This window comes from Nuphar pumila, chromosome 7 (assembly GCF_984573655.1).
Source record: "Nuphar pumila chromosome 7, dmNupPumi1.hap1.1, whole genome shotgun sequence".
Lineage (NCBI taxonomy): Eukaryota > Viridiplantae > Streptophyta > Magnoliopsida > Nymphaeales > Nymphaeaceae > Nuphar > Nuphar pumila.
The window spans coordinates 31,473,630-31,493,597 of record NC_143255.1 but is presented as its reverse complement, the minus strand read 5'-3'; the positions used below and the strand labels follow the sequence as shown (position 1 = coordinate 31,493,597).

Here is a 19,968-nt window from a genome sequence, read left to right as displayed (position 1 = left end):
CTTAGCGTTTACCTTTGACGTACATGTTTAATAAAATAGGCAACTTGCCCGAGATAGTGCAATTTCCCTGTTTTTTTTTGTGCCACTGGTGTTACGACTTTAGGCAAGACAGAAAAATCTGTTTTGGTTTTTTTGAAAGGCAAGCTGGGGTTAAGCAGACTCCTACCAGTAATAGCTGACGTGCACTAGCTGCTCCTACCAGACAAGCCGAGCTTCCCCCTCCCGCTGGTATCGTTGTACAAGACACAGAAAATCTGTTGAAAGGTAGGTTTAGAAAAGCAGGACAGCTTGTTGGTGGTGTTGCAATGAATCCAGTTGTAGAAGGGAAAGTTGCCGGCATTGATACAATGAATGATGCTATCCTGAAGTTGTCAAAGAAGTTCAACAAGAATTCTGGAGGAGTGCCTATCAGATAGGAGTCCAGTCCGACGGTAATCCGTCAGAGGTCACCCAGATGCCGTTCATCCACGGCATCCGAGGGGTACCATGGTTGAACTTTGTATCTCCTAAATGGGTCCGACTTTTTTTTTTTCTAGATCCGTTGATGCCCTAGATGAAGGCTTAGAGTTTGCAAAATGAACGGCCGAAAACATAGTTCAACCATGGTATTTGGAATGTCGTTCTTCGCTTGAATGAACAGCAATCAGGGTGACCTCTGACAGATTACAGTTAGAGATCACTTTGACCTGATATTCACTCATTTCAGAGAGAAAACTTTGAAGAAGGCAGCTGGTGACCCTTTTGGAAGATGCAGGCAGGCAAATTATCGTTTTCCTGATTGAAAGAGTTCCGCTCAAAATTCATTCTATTCCGATCCATACACTACAGGGTCAAAAATTGGCGATAAAGAAGAAGGTCCGATTAAAATCCGTCTCAGACCCAAAAAAGTCTGATTAATAGATGAAGTCTGGCATGGTTTGTGAAATATTCATACCAGTCTTGGGTCCAACCAGTGCTCTGACTAGGATCTGCAATTTTTCAATGTAGAAAAGATAATATATATATATATTATTTTCCCAGTTACCAACCAGGTTTGATTCATCTAAACCTTACAGGACCCGGGTTTGATTTTCTTATGGTGTCCAGTTGGATTTTGGTCTGGACTCAGTACCATCACCTTAAAGTCAGATTTGGGTTTGGATCCACCTGAGTCCAAACCAGGTCTGACCTGTTGATGCCCTATAGAAAACCGCCCCTGTGATCATCCATGTTCATACAACAAAGAGAAATCTGAAGAAGCAAACTGTGAAATGGAGACTATTGGGAAGCCAATCATCGATCAACAATGAAGATAAAAGAATACAGACATTAAATGGCCAAGTCATCATGGATCAACAATGGAGATAAACTACCAACGGGGGCTCCACTTGTCTGGTAGGAGCAGCTAGTGCACGTCACCTTGTGTTGGGACGTTGCAAGTTCAAATCCCATTGGTATCATTGTATAACTGGTAGGGGTCTGCCTAACCCCAGCTTGCCTTTCAAAAAAAAAAAATACAATGGAGATAAACTAGTGGGGGATAAAAAACGTTATATTACCAAACAGTCTAGAGATGAGGAGAAATCTAAACCGTGATCAGATAGATAATGGAACAATAGATGAACAGAATGTATGAAAAATGCCCACACAAAAAGATTCAACAATGAACTTTCAGAATTTCTCCAGTAAAGCAAACTTTCCGGCAACAACTACCTTAGCAACTTAACAATGCAGGAGATGGAAGTTGGAGCGTTTTATACAACAGATGACTGCATCTACAATCAGAACCTATACCAATTCAAGCCCAACCAGAAAACTTGAAAATAAATACAATAGATAGCTGCTACAATGGATCAGATCTATAGCTCTGGATGTCTACAAAGACCAACATCCAGTTGATTGACTCTAACTCACAAGTCGGCCAGATCTTTACATGTATGCAACATTGATTTTTCCAAGAACAAGAATCATGAGAAAAAAAAATTCAACTAGTCATCAAAGTTTCAGTGCCTCTCTCAAACCAATGCTGAAACTGTTTTGTAGGCCTTTCTTTCCAAAAACTGGATTACCTTTCTGCATCATTGCTACAAACTCATTATAGTCTATGCGTCCATCCTGAGGAATTGCAAGGAAAGAATGAATTAGATTATATTGCAGAGAAGAATTTTACCAGAAGCTGTTTAATCATGCAAGGCACTTGCACAAAGAAAGAGGGCAGCTGTTCATAACTGTCGTAAAATAGAAGATCTTTTAAATTTGCATATATGAAAACTCACATTATCCTGATCCACTTCACCAATCAACTCTTCTAGGCGGATGTCTTCTATACCAAATTCTTCACAAACTTGTTGAAGTTCATCTTGTGTGATGTATCCACTCCCATCTTTGTCAAAATATGAGAAAGCTGCAAACAGATGATCTTCCCGTTCAACTTTGTTTAAATGAAGAGTGGCCGCAATAAATTCTCCATAATCAATGGTGCCACTGTTGTCTATATCTGCCTGCCAGATAGCAATGAGAACAAGCAAATCAGCTAAACTGTTAAACAACAAGCTAATAAATGATGTAACCAGATGGCCCTTAATAGAACATATGACAAAAAAGAATTGATCAAAAGTATTCTCAATGTCCCACATGGGACATCTGGTAGGGGCGACTTGTGAATATCACCAAGTTGACAGGATATCACAAGTTTGAAACCCACAGGTGGTGTCCCTTGCCACAAGGTCGAAGCTGGGTGTATTCCTCAGGGGACCTCAAGGGTTTTACCAACCGGAGGACAGCTAATGTGCAGTCAGTGATTTTTTTTTTTTTGGGGGGGGGGGGGGGGGATTTTTTTAACAACAGAGTAATTGCTGGCTTCTCCTGAGAAAAGGAAAGGGAAAACCGAATTTAGTTAATCGGTGTTTAGGTTAGGAATTTCAATTGCTGCCATGAAAACTACCAAAAGAAAAAAAAAATCCTTGGTTCAAAATGTAGAATATGAAGCACTATGTCCTCAATCCAGAGGCCCCCAGTCAATGGTCCAAAATGTCAGAAATGTCAGTAGTGATGGCCATGGAAATCTTTGTACAGAATCTGCAGGAGATACTTACTGCTTCCATTAGAGCATAGATTTCAGATTCCATCAGATTAGCACCAACCCTTTTCAACCCAGCCTTGAGTTCCTCAAAGGTGATAGATCCACTGTTGTCTGTATCTATCATCTTGAACATTTCTTTCAGCCCAGCAATTTCTTCTTCTGAGAGACTTTCAGCAATGACCTATAATGGGCACCACAATTTTTAATTATACAGTTTGCAAAACAAAGCATACAAAATTTCAGGCATGTGGATGATGTCTATGATGCAATTAGGAAAAAAATCGAGTGGCATCAAATAGTTGATTATTAGATCAACTATTATAAATCAAACATCCATAAGTAACATGACAATGTGTCCTAATAATATTCATATGGTGCGATATGCTCTTCCTGCAAACTTTGTATTCATGTTGCATGCTGATTCAGAAAATATTCTCAAAGTTTAGGTGGTACTTACTCTTAAAGCCATTTTCTTGAGCTTATTCATGGCAGAGAATTGCTTCAAACGGGTCAGAACTGCAGAATCAAGCGGCTTATCCGGAGCAACACCATTAATCTGAACCCACGGATGACCTGAAAAAGAAGCAGCAAACGTGCACTTGATAAGATGAAACAGTTTCACTCTCCTAATTATTGAAATCATTTGTAAATTCAGATTTTCCAACTTTCCTATAAAAAAATCAGTACTCTTTGGTCTCTCACAAAAGGACAAAATACAGGAATCTCCTATGTAAATTTTCACAACAAAAAGGACAGCAAGCTAAACTTGACATACATATTGGACAAATCCAGAACATACAACCAGCAGCATTGGTTTTAGTCAAACATGGAAACACCTTGCTAGTTGCTGCATCTATCTAAAAATTTTGCAAGAGTTTATGCACTTGTAAATGGCAACAACTGGTGACCAGATGCTTGTCAGCTTTCGAAAACTAGCTTGTGAGAACTGGCATAAAAAATAAAAATATGAACTGGCCACTTTGTAGTAGTGTGAGTTTTGTTTCCTCTTCTTTTTACCTTGAAAAACCACTTCATTGTGTTGGATATAAATGTGATATTTCAGAAAGCAAAGTGAATATCTTTGACAAACTGACAGTGTTGAATATCTACAGAAGCAACAGATAATGAAAGAATCGAACTTACACAAGACTTGATGGGCAGTCAGCCGCTTTTTGGGATTCCTAACAAGCATTCTTCTGATCAAGTCCTTTGCCTCATTCGAGACTGCAGGCCAAGGATCTGTCGAAAAATCAAGCTCACCATGCAAAACTTGTTCAAAGATTCCCTGTTCGGTTTCTGTAAGGGAAACAACATAGCAAAAAGTTAAGCAGCTACTTTTCTGTGAAAAATCACCACATTATGCATACACAAGATTATGAAAGGGAAAAAATCCAAGATTCTCACCAGCCCAAAATGGAGGAACTCCACTTAACAAAATGTAAACGATGACACCTGCACTCCAAACATCTGCTTCCTGTCCATAATGTTTTCGTAGCACTTCTGGTGCAACATAGTAAGGGCTCCCAACCACATCAGTGAATATTTCTCCTGTAGAAAAATGAAAAACTTTTCAATATATGCGTCACAAATTTTTGCACACTCGAAGCTTAGCAGACAAAGAACAACAGCTTTATACAAATTGGCATTTGTCTTTTGCTAATTCAGTTTGGTCTTGCATTGGCTAATCAGTAGAAGAACTACAACCACTCTATAATCAGAAAGAATAAAGCATAGGGAAAAATAAGAAGGATTATTAAATGCTAAGAGTAAAAGATAATCTAACCAACTACCTTAAAGCATCAGACTGTATAAAAAAAGCAAATTGCATGCATGTTGTTATCTGACAAGCGTGTAAATGACGAATTGAACACTATGCATGTATCCAATATTGTATGCATTCACAAACAATAAATTCCACCAATCTGATCAGCACAAGTAGTAGAAAGAGGGGGAAATCCAAAAAAACAAACACATGATAGTTAAAAAGGGAAATTAATGTGAAGGGAGAATCTGAAATGGAAAGTGTAAGACTCTGCCAACATGAGAAACAGAGAGCAAGAAAGAGTTGAGTAGACAAATGCACCTGGTCTAAAAAACATAGACAATCCGAAATCGATGGTTTTGAGAGGCGATTCCTCGCTCTGATCAATGAAAAGGAAATTCTCGGGCTTTAGATCGCGATGCATGACCCCTAGAGAATGGCATGCTTCCACAACACCGACGATAACTCTCGCGAGCTCGGCCGCTTGCCTCTCCGTGTAATACCCCTTAGCAATGATCCTATCGAAGAGCTCTCCCCCAGCACATAACTCCATCACCACATGAACTGCCGCCGAGTCCTCGTACGCTCCTTTAATCGATATCACATTCGGGTGGCCAGCAAGATGGTGCATTATCTGAATTTCCCTCCTCACGTCTTCGACATCCTCCTCCGTCGTCAACTTCCTCTTCGCGATCGATTTGCAGGCGAACTCTTTGTTGGTCGCCTTCTCCACGCACAGATACGTAGTTCCGAATTGCCCCTGGCCGAGTTTCCTCCCCAGACTATAGATATCCTTCAAATTCTCCGTCTTCCGCCCGAGAACGCAACTACGAATACTGGTCTGCCTCTTAACTTCGGATGGTGGCGGTGGTGGTGACCTCTTAGGCTTCTCCTCCTCTGGTTTTGGCGCCTCCTCTGCGATTTTCACCGGCGAGGGCGGCTTATCCTGAACGGGAGGCCGCTCGGTCGGCTTCGATTCCGCCGGGGCCTCTGCGCGTGCTTGGGCATCATCTGACGGAAGAATCTGCTCCGGTGTTTTTGCCCTCCAGACAGTCTGAAAGAAGCCGTTTTTCGCAAAGTTTGGGCCGACGCACGTATTCCCCATCCGAGAGCACCCTCAATTTCCGATTCTGGGCACCCCGCGAGCTCGATCTGACATCGAATTCGAGTTTCTTCTCTTACAGAGTGCATTCACGGAGGAGAATGAAACTCCTCCTCTCAGATCCGTCTTTCATCAAACGGAAAAACGAGATTTCGATACGGAAAACCCCAATCTCGACCGCAGTCAAATGACTCAACGATATTCGGATGAACAACCCCCACGAATTTATCGCTGAGAAAACATCACCAACAAGGAAAATGAAGAACTTCTCCCGTTATTCGAATGTGTTTCGATAGCTTCTTCAGGGTAACCGATCGGAACCGGACAGAAAACCCCCAAAAAATCGATAATTTCTTCAGGATGACCAATCGGGAGACCAAAATCCCCAAATGCAAACCAAAAATATCTAATTTTAAAGATTGATTGGACCAAATGGAACCGAAAACAAGATTATAATCAATACGAAAGAATGAAAAATAAATAGGAAGAAGAAAAAATTAAAAAATATGTGAGGAAGGAGCCGAAGAGTGCCCAATGAGAGAGAGAGAGAGAGAGATTACGATATCAGATTGGAGGGAGGAGACGCCATTGACGGGAGGGTGGGCGAGGTCTAAAATCCCTTCAACCCACGACCGCGTCTTGATTACAAAACACACCAGAAGATTTGGAAATTACGCGAGATTATTGTTTACTCATAAGTAAAGGCTCCAATTGAAAGGCCAAGCCCCAATTCTTTTTTCTGCAGAAATGAACAGCCAGAACTCTCCGAAACACGCTTTTGACTTTTCAGTTATTCTGGCCGTGTCTGGTACCACGCGGGTTTCAGCAAACACCAACTGGGCGGGCCCTGAATCGACCTGGATCCATGTCAGATCGGATCCCATGGGTCTCGATTGGTTCAAGAACCTAAACTACATCTCAATAAATGAATCAGACATTAGGGTAGTCTGAAAACCTGTTTCGGGCTGTGAATTTGGAGCAAGTCAAAAAATGAAGCGTGATTAGTGGATCGGAGTGTAACAAGCAGTCTTGGATTTTATGCTTGGTCTATATACTTGTCTCCAATCATGTAATCAAAGTAGTTGAAGAATAACTCAATGGTATACATTTCGATGCAAAACTTGGTCCAATTGTCTTTATATGATCCATGCATGTTGCCCCACGATGCAATGTAGAACAGCTAAGATCCACCAACCCATGATAAATGATAAACCCCACCAATAAATACACCATTTGCACCAAAACATTCAGTCTTGGATTTTATGAAAAAACAGTCAAGAAAAAAATAATTTAAAGGGGGCAAAAGGATTCGTCCGTGTAAAAGCTTTGTATTTTATGATTATTCAGAAAAAGGAGAATTGGTGAGCCAAGTAAAAGGGTTATCAACGAGATCAGATCACTTTAGATGATTTGACATCTTCACCGTCCATTGCTTCATCCCACAATACATTGTCTACAAGTGATTTGTCAGATCACTTGATCTGCTCTCGTTATCAACTAGACCAAGTTTCATAGTCAAGTCAAAACATTTTTTTTCTTACCGTTTCACACAAATCATTCAGCCAGCTACTATCCTTTCCTCAAGGTCATTCATCATGATCAGTCTTTTGCGTATGCTCACATCTGTTCTTGTTGCTTTTATATGGAGATTTTTTGCCTGATGCTCATGTTTGGATGCCAACGGATCGGATTTTATCTGATATCTAACGCAATTCAACTCCTTTTACTCAGATTGGTTAAAGCAAAACCCATATTCAATTACGATTAGATTCTAGTATAGTTTCGAATTTTGCTATCAAATCCAGCACATATATGGATTTGATAGATATCCGTATCGAATTTCATGTGAAGATTTGGATATAGTATGAGCTTTTTCTTCATCCAAATTAGGATCCAATCACATGACTCTTGTAAGACATGATCTGTTATTGTTGGTCTTCTAGAATGTAGACTTGGCTAAGCTTTCCAGCAATGATAGAGAGACTCCCTTGTCAAACAGCTCACTGCTGCTCATGATGATGGTTTTCAGGTTGTGTTCCCTTCACGCGGAAAGACAACCGAATTTTGGAAAAGCTGTTCATGTGGTCGGCTGCCTCAAAGAAGGGAGAGAAGGTGCCAAGAAAATCTAGTGCTAGATGATTCATAAGGCATTGAACCAGTCCTCGTCCCCCTGTGTAGTATCCTCTTCAGAATATTCTGTTGGACTCCAATTATCTTTCTCTTTATATGTGTGTATTTATATAAGAAAATTGGTAGTTGCGAAATGCTTAATTAAGTACTAAATTGGTGGTCAATCGCACTGGCCGTCCATCACGTGCATTGATGGACGGTCATGCACACAAAAAAAAAATAGTGTCAAAATGACAAGCTTTTTGGTCAAAGGGGCATTATAAGCAATAAAATTGTTGCCACTAATGCTCATTTATTGGCCGAGAGCATTAGAGACTACAATTTTGTCCCCGCTAATGCCATTTTGGTAGAAAAACTTATCAAAAACATGATTTTTTTTCTTTTGCGCTGGCTATCAATGTGTGTGATGGACAATCAACATGTTTGACCACAAATGTAGTTCTTACGAATTTCACAGCTACCTCTCTCTCTCTCTCTCTTTCTCTCTCTCGTCCGTGTGCTCCTCTGCTCCATGCTAAGTACTGTTTCCTTGAGTCGATCCATTATATCTGTCGTCTCCACAGACTTCATATCTCGCACTTGCGTCGCATGTGGCTTAAGGTCATGTCTTTTATCCTCATGCAAAATGGTCATCCTGGTCCTCGTGCGCAATTTTTGCAATGAACAATTGCGCCTAGCAGCGTTTTGTGCACCAGAACTCTGTATCAGACTCTCCTTCCTCATAAAGCTGACTGGCTAATTCCTGAGCATCTTTTATAGGTGAATGAGTCAACTCTCCGCTCTCGGTTCTTAGCGTGGTTAATTTTACACGATAGGGTACAAACGAATAGCTTCCTTAAGAATGTGGGTTTTCAGTATCTAAGTAGGTGTGTCCTTTGTCAAGCAGCGGAAGAATCCACCTACCATCTGTTTTGGGCCTGCCCAGTCTTTGTGGATCTCTTTAAAAGTGCATGGTATCAACCTGAAGTAATCATGAGACAAGAATCCTTCGCGCTCGACCTTCTGTGGAGTCCACCGCAGGTTCGCAGTTGCAAGCGGCAGCGATTGATCTAGAGAACTTGGCTTCTTACTTCTTGGTGGGTTGTGTGGATGACTCGCAACAATGCGATCTTCCATCAAATTCGAGTTGCTTTCAATAAGCTTGTCCATTGCATTTTGGTCAATGTGTACGCAATTTTGTGCCTCTCTTCACATGTTATCCACCCCCTTCAGTTGTCTTCTCTTCCTCAAGACCCTGGTTGATCTCTGTGTTCTTTTATTTGTATGTTTTGCGTTTGTGCTTTCGGCCTTTTTTTTTTTTGTCTGTTGTTTTTTGTTTTTGCGGGCTCAACTTTTTGTTGATCTCATGCCTTAGTAATGTTGATGCTTTTCTCTCTCTCTCTCTCTCTCTCTCTCTCTCTCTCTCTCTATATATATATATATATATATATATATATATATATATATATATATATATATATATATATATATATATCATGTATTTCTTCTAAGTCACTTTCAGATAAGCGAGATGAACAAGAATGGAGATTTGACAGTAGCGGCGAATTTCTAGTTTCTTCCTGCTGTAAATTGCTTTGTTCTCCCTATGTGCAATGGCTGCCTGCAAAGGCTTCATGGGGTCATGGCCTACCCATCAGGGCACCCATTATTGCTTGATCAATTCTCTTAGATAGATTGTGCATGTGCATGTATGGGCTTATAAAAAGTTCTCATGGGACTCATCTACGCCGTTAGGAGTGCTTCTGGTTGCAGGTGAGGCGTCCAAACTAAGAGGGAAATGGAAGTTTATATGGCGGTGTTGGCTGAATATTCTTTGGAGAACCATCTGGCTTGAAAGGAACAAGGGAGTGTTCAAGAATGAGCTCTCCATCTTCCGAATCATTCAACAGAGCATCAAGGATGGCCTGAGAGAGATATTGTAATTAAAATGGCCGGGCCTAATCTGAATTGGGTTGGGGATTGAGGGATTGGCCATCAATAAGAAATTATTTCATGTTGTCATTATTTTTTGTAATTGTCTATCTCTCTTAAAGTTCTATTCTTTTTACACCTATCTCTTTCAGGTGATCCCTTGTCACCAGTAACATCTGTTTATGACGTTTAATAGAATTACTTTCTTTAAAAAAAAAACGATATACATTTTAAATGTAACATATAAAGAAGGATGGCATATAGGTGGTAGCTGCACAATCATTAGAATCTCTCTCTCTCTCTCTCTCTCTCTCTCTCTCTCTCTCTATATATATATATATATATATATATATATATATATATATAGTATTACTAGAATCGAGACAATAAGATCGGACAGAGCCTTTGCATGTCACCAGTAACATCTGTTTTGGAAGTTTAATGGAATTACTTTCTTTCAAAAAAAATGATATACATTTTAAATGTAACATATAAAGGATGACATATAGGTGGTAGCTGCACAATCATTAGAAGCTCTATATATATCTATATATATAGTATTACTAGAATCGAGACAATAAGATCTGACAGAGCCTTTGCAATCTCTAGCCCACTCATCTTCTCTCTCACTAGAGGACAGCCACCATGGCAATGGCAGGGGGTTGGGTGAAATGCATAAAGAAGAGGGAGAAAGAGGGTCCGGCTGTGTCTGAGTGAAGCGCAAAAACAAGAGGGAGAAAGAAGTTATCTGGTGGTGGTAGAGGCCAGGGATGGTGGTGGTGGTGGTGGTGGAGGCCAAGGAAGGGCGATAGTGAAACCTGTGGATCTGGTTGGGGTTGGGTGAAGCACAAAAGGAGAGAGGGAAGAGGGGGCAATGGAGAGGTTGTCCGGCGGTGGAGGAGGTCGCGGATGGTGGTGGTGGAGGCCAGGGAAGGGACGGTAGTGGAGGTGGAAAGCGGAAAGAAGGTAGGTAGGTAGTGAGAGGGGAGAGAAGGGAAGGGAAAATAAAGGATTATACACAGGTACCAGATTTGGAGATGGGATGGTTCCTGTTGATTCAACAAAGGTTACAGATTTGGGTAGTTTACATATTCTAGTTTTCCTACTATTTAAAGTAGAAATATGTGAACTAGACAGTGATACCCTTTTTGCAAATTCAAACCTGCATATTCATTCAACATGATTTATTTTGTTAGGAATCGACTATTGAATCATGTTATTTCTTAGTAATAGAATATTTATGAAAATTTAGAGTCATTGATTTTCAAGCCTTAAAAGATCATTCTTATGCATCATATTCGGATGATCCCAAGATTCGACCAATTATAGGTCTCTCTCTCTCTCTCTCTCTCTCTCTCTCTATATATATATATATATATATATATATATAACTTAATGTTTGCTATCCTCGTGGGTAAGCAACCTCTTAATAAAAATTTGTAATATTTTTATTTTTTATGCTTTTTTTACTTAGATCATGTTATTACAATGTGATGCAAGTTTTGTTAGGGATTGAAAAAACAATAACCTACAATGTACCAATTTTTCAACACTTATAAAATCATATTTATAGGTAAAAAAATACAATCTAAGAGTTTATTCTTATTATTAATCAAAAAACTAATTAATGACCTACAAACTAATTCAAGAAACAAAAGACTCTAAAGAAAAAGAAAGCACTCAGCTGAACCTACCAAACTAATTAATTAAGCTAAGATTAACAAGTTAATAACATGAACAAGAACTAAAAGGATCGGCTAACAAGAAACTACACGAATCGGTTAATCATAGTTAATTAAAACTATTGATTACACTAAATGCAAGAAGGAAAACTAACTACGGATGACCAAATAAATAACAAACTGCACTATCTAATAACTAACATTCATATACATGGTCTACGGATATACTAAGCAAAGCTAAAATTTAATGAAATAAACTACCTAGCTATCTAGTCTAATGAACTAAGTAAGTGAATTAAATGCAAACAAGAACCGGCTAATGATATATATCCTATGCTATTTTTTTTTATTCAAGATAAAAATTCCAAGCATGAACTAAACGGCTGAATAAGTTGACAAAACTAAAAAAAAGAAAGAAAGAAAGACATGATGGAAGACATTGTTGCACTAGTTGATAAAGCTAAAACAAACAAAAACATTGATTGAAAGCAACAAAAAGAAAGCTAACATGTTACTTGAATCTGCCTAAAGCATGATTGACTAACCTATGTAAAAATCAAACAACCTAACCTATATAAAAAAAATTTGTTGATGTCAATTGCTTAAAACGTTGGTTAAGGAATAAACGACTGAAACATGTAACTACTGAAATTAAAAGCTAAGGAACTTAAGCATGTATCGACTAAACTAACTGTGTTATTGAATTAAGAAAATAATGTTGTTAATCTGAATCACGTTGTAAAAAAACAAAAACGCTGAACCTAAGATAACATGCAGATCATAAAAAAAATAAAACATGATTTCAGAAAAACTATAAAGAAAAGCCAATCAGTCAACAAATCTATATACTTGATCAAGAAAAATGAAACACACCAAACATAAACAAAAGGGGTTGCAGCTATTCTAGACTAGATTTAACCCTACACTAAGCTAAAACTAATCAAGAAATGCGAAAATATATGTGAAAACCATGTGTTAAACCTATCGATTTACCTAAATCATATTAATCTAATGTTTAAATCAAGAAATGATTGATCTATCAAAAATGAACTATGTATTTTTTTTCTTTTTATTATTTTCAGATGCAAAAAACATAAACTAACCTAGATGAATATGCAGATGTTATGATGATGTACTAAACCTATATGCTATGCAATGTTTAATGCGATGCAAAATCTAGACTACGGTGAAAAAGAGGGGGAAAGAAACGACTTGTCGCGGATCGCCTCCGATAAAAGGGTTGAGAGGAGAATATGGTTGTTCCTGTTGTACATACGCTGCCTCAATGAAAAGCACGGTTGTTAACGATGGATTGGATGAGAAAAGAAGAGAAAGATGAAAAAGAAGAAGAAGAGCAGGAGAAAAATCAGCAAGGATTGAAAAGGAGGAGGAAGAGAAGAGAGGGAGGGAGGGAGCAAAGGGAGCTTGAGGCTGCTGGAAAAACAATTTTCCAGCCCTCAATGATTACTATTTATAATATAAAATTAGGTTTGCACATTTTCTATGGAAGTCTAGATAGTTTTTAAAAAATTCAAAAGAGGTCTCCTATAGAAAACATGTTTTTCTAAAAGTAGAATTTCTAAACTAATTAAAACTCCTACTTAACTTTTCTAAACTAACTAAAACACTAATTAAAAATTTCTAAACTAAATAAAATACTGAAAATCGCAGGGCAAGCTCTAAAAAACATGATTTTTCTGATATTTTAATTTCTATGCGATTTCTCAAAACTAACGATAAAAATAGGTTTTTAAAGCGATTTTAACATGAATCATGCATAAAATAAGATGAATAAAAGTGAAAAATGTATGCATGATTAAAAGATTTTCGAAAACCCAAAACAGAGTTTTGTTAGACCAATTTTGAGAAAATGTTTTTGGGAAAAAGCTAGTTTTGAAGCCTTAATGCAAAAAACATTTTGAATGATTAGGACCTGTATTTTAATATTAGATTTTGATTTGTCCAACATATGTAATGTGTGTAAGATGAATTATTTTAATGTTAGCATGAGTTGTAATGTTGTGATCTTGTTCTTACCTAGATCTATGCTAAAAATACATAAAAATTGTTTTGTAGAAGAGAATAGACAAAATCAGTTCTGGAGTTTGGTTTTCATGTTTGAATCAATTAAATCATGACATCCTAGATTTGCAGACATAATATCATTTTTATTCACTTTTCTAATATGAAATAAATCCACTATCATGCTCATATTAATCTGATTCAAACATGAAAACCAAGCTCTAAAACTGATTTTGCCTATTCTCTTCTACAAAATAGTTTTTACGTATTTTTAGTATAGATCTAGGTAAGAACAAGATAACAACATTACAACTCATGCTAACATTAAAATAATCCATCATATTACACACATTACATATGTTGGACAAATCAAAATCTAACATTAAAATATAGATCCTAATCACTCGAAATGATCTTTTGCATTAAAGCTTCAAAACTAGCTTTTTCTCAAAAATGTTTTCTCAAAACCGTTTTACCAAAACACTGTTTTGGATTTTCAAAAATCTTTTCATGTAGATGCATAGCCATAAATGGTTCTAGGCTAGATCACATGTTGATTCACATCACAGACTAGTAGAGGGTATGCTAATGCATCCCGAAATCGAACACAATATAAGTAGAAATCTCTTACGTCGAAAATGTTTTTTTCGGCAAGACCTTCATGTTTTCCTCCACAAGCACTTTCTTTCGAGTTAGTTTAGACCTTCTCTAAGGTAGTTGCAGGTCTCTAATGGATGTCTACGCCACTTCCAAGGTTAGGAGGAAGAATAAGAAGTGAGGAGGAAAGAAAATGAGAGAGGAGAAGAGAGGTTTTGGAAAAAAAATCTCAAAAGAATAAACAAGGGGAGCATGTGAGCCTCCCTCTTTTAAGAGGTTGTTGCTAAGTTTTTTTTCAACTTTACAATCTTATTCTTAATTCTAGCCTATGGTTTCTTAAAGCAAGTTTTATAAATTCCAACAATTATCTTTTTATTAATTTTATATTTTAACTAGCTATATTTTTTCTAAGTTCTAAAACTTATATTATGTAATCTACCTAATCTCTCTCTCTCTCTCTCTCTCTCTCTCTCTCTCTCTCTCTATATATATATATATATATATATATATATATATATATATATATATATGTTTGCTTTGGCTTACCTCTTTTAAGAGGATCCAACCAACACACAAGAAGGCCCACTAAGGGGGGTGTCCCCTTGTGTTTGAAACATACCAAAACAATTACAAGATTCCAATCCATTTTAGCATTCCTCTTTTCTTTATCTATTTGAAAAGTTTTGACTCTTGATTTTCTTTACTCTCTTGTTTCTTTATTTTCTTCCCCCCACCTTTTTTTTGAACTAATATCCAGCCATATAGGAGGGCCCACTAGGGTAGGGTGTCTCCTCTTAAAGTGTCTCTTGCTTAGTTCAAGATAGATATTTCTCCATCTTTGAAAAATCTAATTTACTTCCTTCTTATTTAGACCTTTCGTTTTAATTTAGGAAAGTCTAGATTTCTTTTGACTTGGATTTAATAGACTTATTATACTTTTTTTTTCATGTGGGATATCCATAGCTCGGGATCACATGAGGGGGGGGGGTCCAACCCATAGGACTCCGCACACTATAAAATCAATTTATTTTATAATTCAAATTCCATAAATTTGCCTATTTGGATTTTTCTTGGATTTTCTTCCTAGATTTTAAATCCAATTGAGATTCAATCCAATTTAAGCAAACCACATCCGATCCATATCTATACTCAATTAATAAAACTCATATCCAAATAAAAATCCAAATTCACTTTAAATTTTGAATGAATTAAACTAAATTCTACATGTGATCTAAATCCAATTTAACGCCAAATTTAAATTCAATATTAAACTCAATTCAGTATGTAACTTCGAATTCGAGTTGGCATTTGGATAAATTTCTAGTTCTACTAATTAAAGTATAAAATTTATATTTTAATAATTTATTAATTACTAAAAATTATAGGTATTACATCCTCCCTTCTTTAAAGAAATTTCGTTTGTAAAATTAATTAAGGTTCCTTACCGAACAAGCTCAGATATTTATCTTTCAACGCTTCTTTCGGTTCCCAAGTGTATTTCTTAATTCTATGATGTTTCCAACACACTTTTACTAAAGGAATAGTTTTTATCTACAACACTCGTTATTGTTGGTCCAAAATCTCTATTGAGTGCTCATCAATCATGAGATCCTTCTGTACTTCAAGATCCTCATACCATATGATATGTGTTGGGTCCAACACATACTTCTTCAACATTGACACATGAAACATGTTATGCATATTCAAAATTTGGGGAGGAAGTGCCAACCTATACGCTGCCCTTCTGATCTTCTCGAGAACCATAAAATGTTTTACATACCTCAGACTAAGCTTTTCTTTCTTGCAAAATCGGAATACACTTTTAGTTGGTGAAACCTTGATGAATACATGATCCCCAACTTTAAAAATAAGCTCGCGTCACTTTGTATTTGCATAACTTTTTTGGCAACTTTGAGAGGTCAGAAGTTTGTTATTGATTTACCATGTGATTAATGTTAAAAATTAGGTACATGTTGTATTTGTGCTTTTATAAATAAAATATGTGAATGTTTCACGGTGGGTCAGCATGAAAAGGGCTAAATATCTACTATGAACTATTGTATTTATGTTTATAATATCAATAGCTATGGTGAATTATGCTTTAATGGCACATTTGGCTTTTGGTTTATGATTGCATTAGAAGTTTGACATCTCTGTAATATTGTTCCCATCTGTGTCCCAACCAATTTTAAAAAAAAAATTGTCTTTCCTAGAATACAGATAAAAATAAATAAATAAATAAAGATGCTAGGATGTTCTATACATTTGCGGCTTGACTCTAGCATATTGTTTTGTCTTGATTGATTTGTTTTAAAAGAGAAAAACCTACTGTAACATAGCTTACTTTTTAGGCTCTAGTTATAGGACTATTCTGACCTATTATTTCGAAAGTCAAGGAAACTTATTCAAATCAACTCAATTAAAATGATGAAAAATTTGAGAAAGAGACTTTATGTTGCATACATGAAGTGAATTACAAAGAAATGTTATGCTTAAAATGTGCATATGTAATTACAAATTTCTATGATTGGGACTAATCAAACTCATGCATGTTGGTACCACGTATATTGTTGTGTATGAACCAAGAATGTGGTTGAATGTTTGCATTAACACACTTAACGAGAGAGTTAATAAAGAAATTAAAATAAAAACTAATTCACTTGTGACTTATTGAGAGAGAGTAAGCATGGTATAATGGATGACTCTGTGGGGATGTTACTCAAGCACAGAAGGTTGCTTTGTCCCTCACCGACGAAGTTAGAGGGAATTACCACAACTTGTTTGCAGCGTGGTATGTAAGACTCATGAGAAAATAATGATATATCGGGTTGTAGAATTTAGAAACTCTCTCGAATTTACTATCCCTTCTCCAGAAGTATAATCGGTGTTGGGGTGTAATGCAGGTTAATAAATCACAACTGTATGAATGTACAAACCTGGGCCATACCTCCAAATTGGGTAACTTTGTGTTGTAGCTACAAACGTTTGATAAGTGAAACAAAAATGTGAAATACATGTAGTTAGACCATTGTATGCATCACTTAAGCAAGAAAATGACAATTGAAGTTAAAAAATTACTTATGTATGAAGGACTCGCTCCACTGAAATGGTAAGTTTATACATCTTGTAAATGTTCATGCATATGTAAGATTTTGTTGCACTATTGTAACTCATAGCATAGAATGAGCGTGTACAAAGTTGTCTTGTTGTTTTGTTACTTTTACTTTATATCATATTTGCACGATTGTTGTCTGTTAAGGAATTTGCATGATTATTGAGATATGTTGTATGATTTTTGTGTGAGGATGCGTCTTAATATACACTGATATCGTTCATTAAGTGTAAGGATATTTATTTTCTACTCAGACTCAGGTTGTCTGACCCCATTAATTTAATAATTTTTAGGTTTTGAAAAGGTTGAGTGATTTTTTCTCTGCTTAGTTGCTCGTTAGACATTGCTTGCTACCTGTCGAGGTGGTGGTTTTGTTTTCCCGTATCAATAATGCTTAGATTTGGCTTTGGATACTATGTTTACTGGTGGTTCTGGGTCTGGACCATTGTGTAAGACTTAAATTTTTATTCAAGTCAATTCAATTATTGATGATATAGTTTTCTTATTGCAATTTAGTTAGTGAATGGTTTGGTACAACAATTGTGATAATTCCGAATTGCATGTTTCTGTTGAGTTTTATAAAAAAAACTCAAAAAAATCAAGTTATGAATAGGGTCATTACAAGAGCAGGGTTATCAATATGTCCTAGGTGATAGATTGCCAATTACTGTAGCTAATCCTTGATGCATCATACGTTTACTATTGTAAAAACTTCTTCCAGTCTCAAAACGCCCGCTTTGGACCCTGTGTAGTTAAACTTTTGAGAAACCTAAAATATATAGCATAATGAATGCCCAAAATATTTTTTTCTATTGCGTTGTATGTTCTCGTGTACCTGAGGAGATTGTAATAAAGATAAACAAAGACCTTATTTATACATACTTGGAATAAAAATATGCCCTAAAAATACACAGTCATATTTTGAATAAAGCTGCACATTACTTTATATTTGTTAATTTTGAAACATGTACTGATTCTGGTTAAACTACTTCATGCCTTGATAAATTATGTTAAGTTGTATCATAGCTTGATGAATTATGACATCTTATATTTAAATGTATCATGCTTTGACAAACTGTGACATCTTATATTAAATATATCATGCCTTATGAACTGTGACATCTTATATGAAAATGTATATTTTAATATTATTTAATTACCTGAAGTTGGTGTATACGAGGCTTTTATGAGTCTGACCATTTTAAGGGATTTCAGTTGATTGATATGGTGCACAATGGGTGACGAGATGCAGGAGCAACATCGAGAACCAGGATCTCTGAGGATTCAATACTAGACTTAGAATTTTGATTCATTTTGATCCTAAGTACTTGTTTACTTGCAACTATGCCCTTTTTACCTATTTTCACCTTTAGAAATATAAATTATTTTGGTTTTTCATGTATGATTCTTAAATGATTATCTGATTCTCTGATCTTACATTGTTGATTCATACTTGTAACTCGCTTCAAAGTCTTTCAACCCCCACATGAAAAATATCATTTTTCACTGTTTAAAGTTTAAAAAAAATTCAAATTTCCTCTAAAATTTAGATTAAGATTTTTTGGGCTAATAACATGATATATAGTGGCCCACTTTTGCCGAATCCCTTTAAATTCCTTGTCAATATTTTGTCTCTTATTCAAATTCGTCTTTAATAACATGATAATGTAAGTGGAACCTCAAGCCACTTACATTAATAATTTTGAACATAGTTGCATTGGTGTTCAATAACTCTGGCATATCATGTATCAAGTATTAGCACCCAATGTTGATATTAAACTAATCCTACATGGAAATATGAAATGCACAAGAAACTCATCTTAATTACATTATAAATGAGTATCAAATTCGTCTTTATTAACATCACTATCATAAAAAACATGTTTTTTATTGAGAGTTTTATCTATTATGACTTATAAATAAATTCTAATATGCATTTTTAGCTATTTTAGTTCATACATATATTTATGAAAATATAGATCAGTATCAAATAAAGATCATACCAATTTATTCTAAACATTATTCATGTTTTTATAAAGGAAATTTTCCAGTTAGGAACAAACTGTATACCTCTAATATAAAAAAGAGCTTAATGATTTCCGAATTTCTTGATACCAGCAGGTCACATCTCAATTAAATCAAGCCAAAATGACAATAATACTCTCAAACGACTAAAATACATTCCCTTCTCTCTTTTTTATGAGGGTAAATAAGCACTTTTAAACTTCAAAAAGCAATAAAGAAATATAAAAAAAGTTACAGTTCTCAAGATATTGGAAGTTAACCTAGCATTTCTGGTAGTTTTCAGGCAACCTGTAGCAAGCTCATTTTTAAAATTAAGGGCAAATGGTTGGTCCATAAATGAAAATTTCATATTATAATTGATATCTCATTTTTTTTTCAAATCTATTAAATGTTTTAATCATAACTTATTGAAACCTTTAAACCCTCCACCACTAAGGCTGCTAAACTAGCCGAATAGACCAAACAAGACATGTTTGGGCTCAAACTCATTTACCGATGAACTGAATTAACTCGTGCAAATGTTTCGCCAAACATGTCTTGTTTGCAGCCTGCGTTTTATGTGTC

At 36.2% G+C, this 19,968-nt stretch overlaps 1 protein-coding gene across 1 annotated transcript; it reads right to left on the bottom strand.

The window, feature by feature from the left end:
* Window positions 1-1,640: 1,640 nt before the first annotated feature.
* Window positions 1,641-6,634, bottom strand: LOC149831772 (calcium-dependent protein kinase 10-like). Its single transcript, XM_090014117.1, has 8 exons — window positions 6,486-6,634; window positions 5,145-6,331; window positions 4,466-4,609; window positions 4,205-4,357; window positions 3,519-3,634; window positions 3,075-3,242; window positions 2,256-2,480; window positions 1,641-2,094 (listed from the first exon to the last, which is right to left on the bottom strand). Exons 2-8 carry the CDS (start codon window positions 5,926-5,928, stop codon window positions 1,975-1,977), a joined length of 1,710 nt encoding a protein of 569 aa, XP_089870243.1. The 5' UTR covers window positions 5,929-6,331; window positions 6,486-6,634; the 3' UTR covers window positions 1,641-1,974.
* Between the last annotated feature and the right edge of the window lie 13,334 nt (window positions 6,635-19,968).

What these genes read in the sequence shown, in the direction of transcription:
- LOC149831772 (XM_090014117.1), bottom strand. Translation starts at nt 5,928, where the DNA reads ATGGGGAATACGTGCGTCGGCCCAAACTTTGCGAAAAACGGCTTCTTT. An exon ending in GTCTATGTTTTTTAGACCAG is followed by an intron (nt 4,610 to 5,144) that starts GTGCATTTGTCT and finishes ATTTTTCTACAG; the next exon opens with GAGAAATATTCACTGATGTG. An exon ending in TCTATGCTCTAATGGAAGCA is followed by an intron (nt 2,481 to 3,074) that starts GTAAGTATCTCC and finishes GCTATCTGGCAG; the next exon opens with GCAGATATAGACAACAGTGG.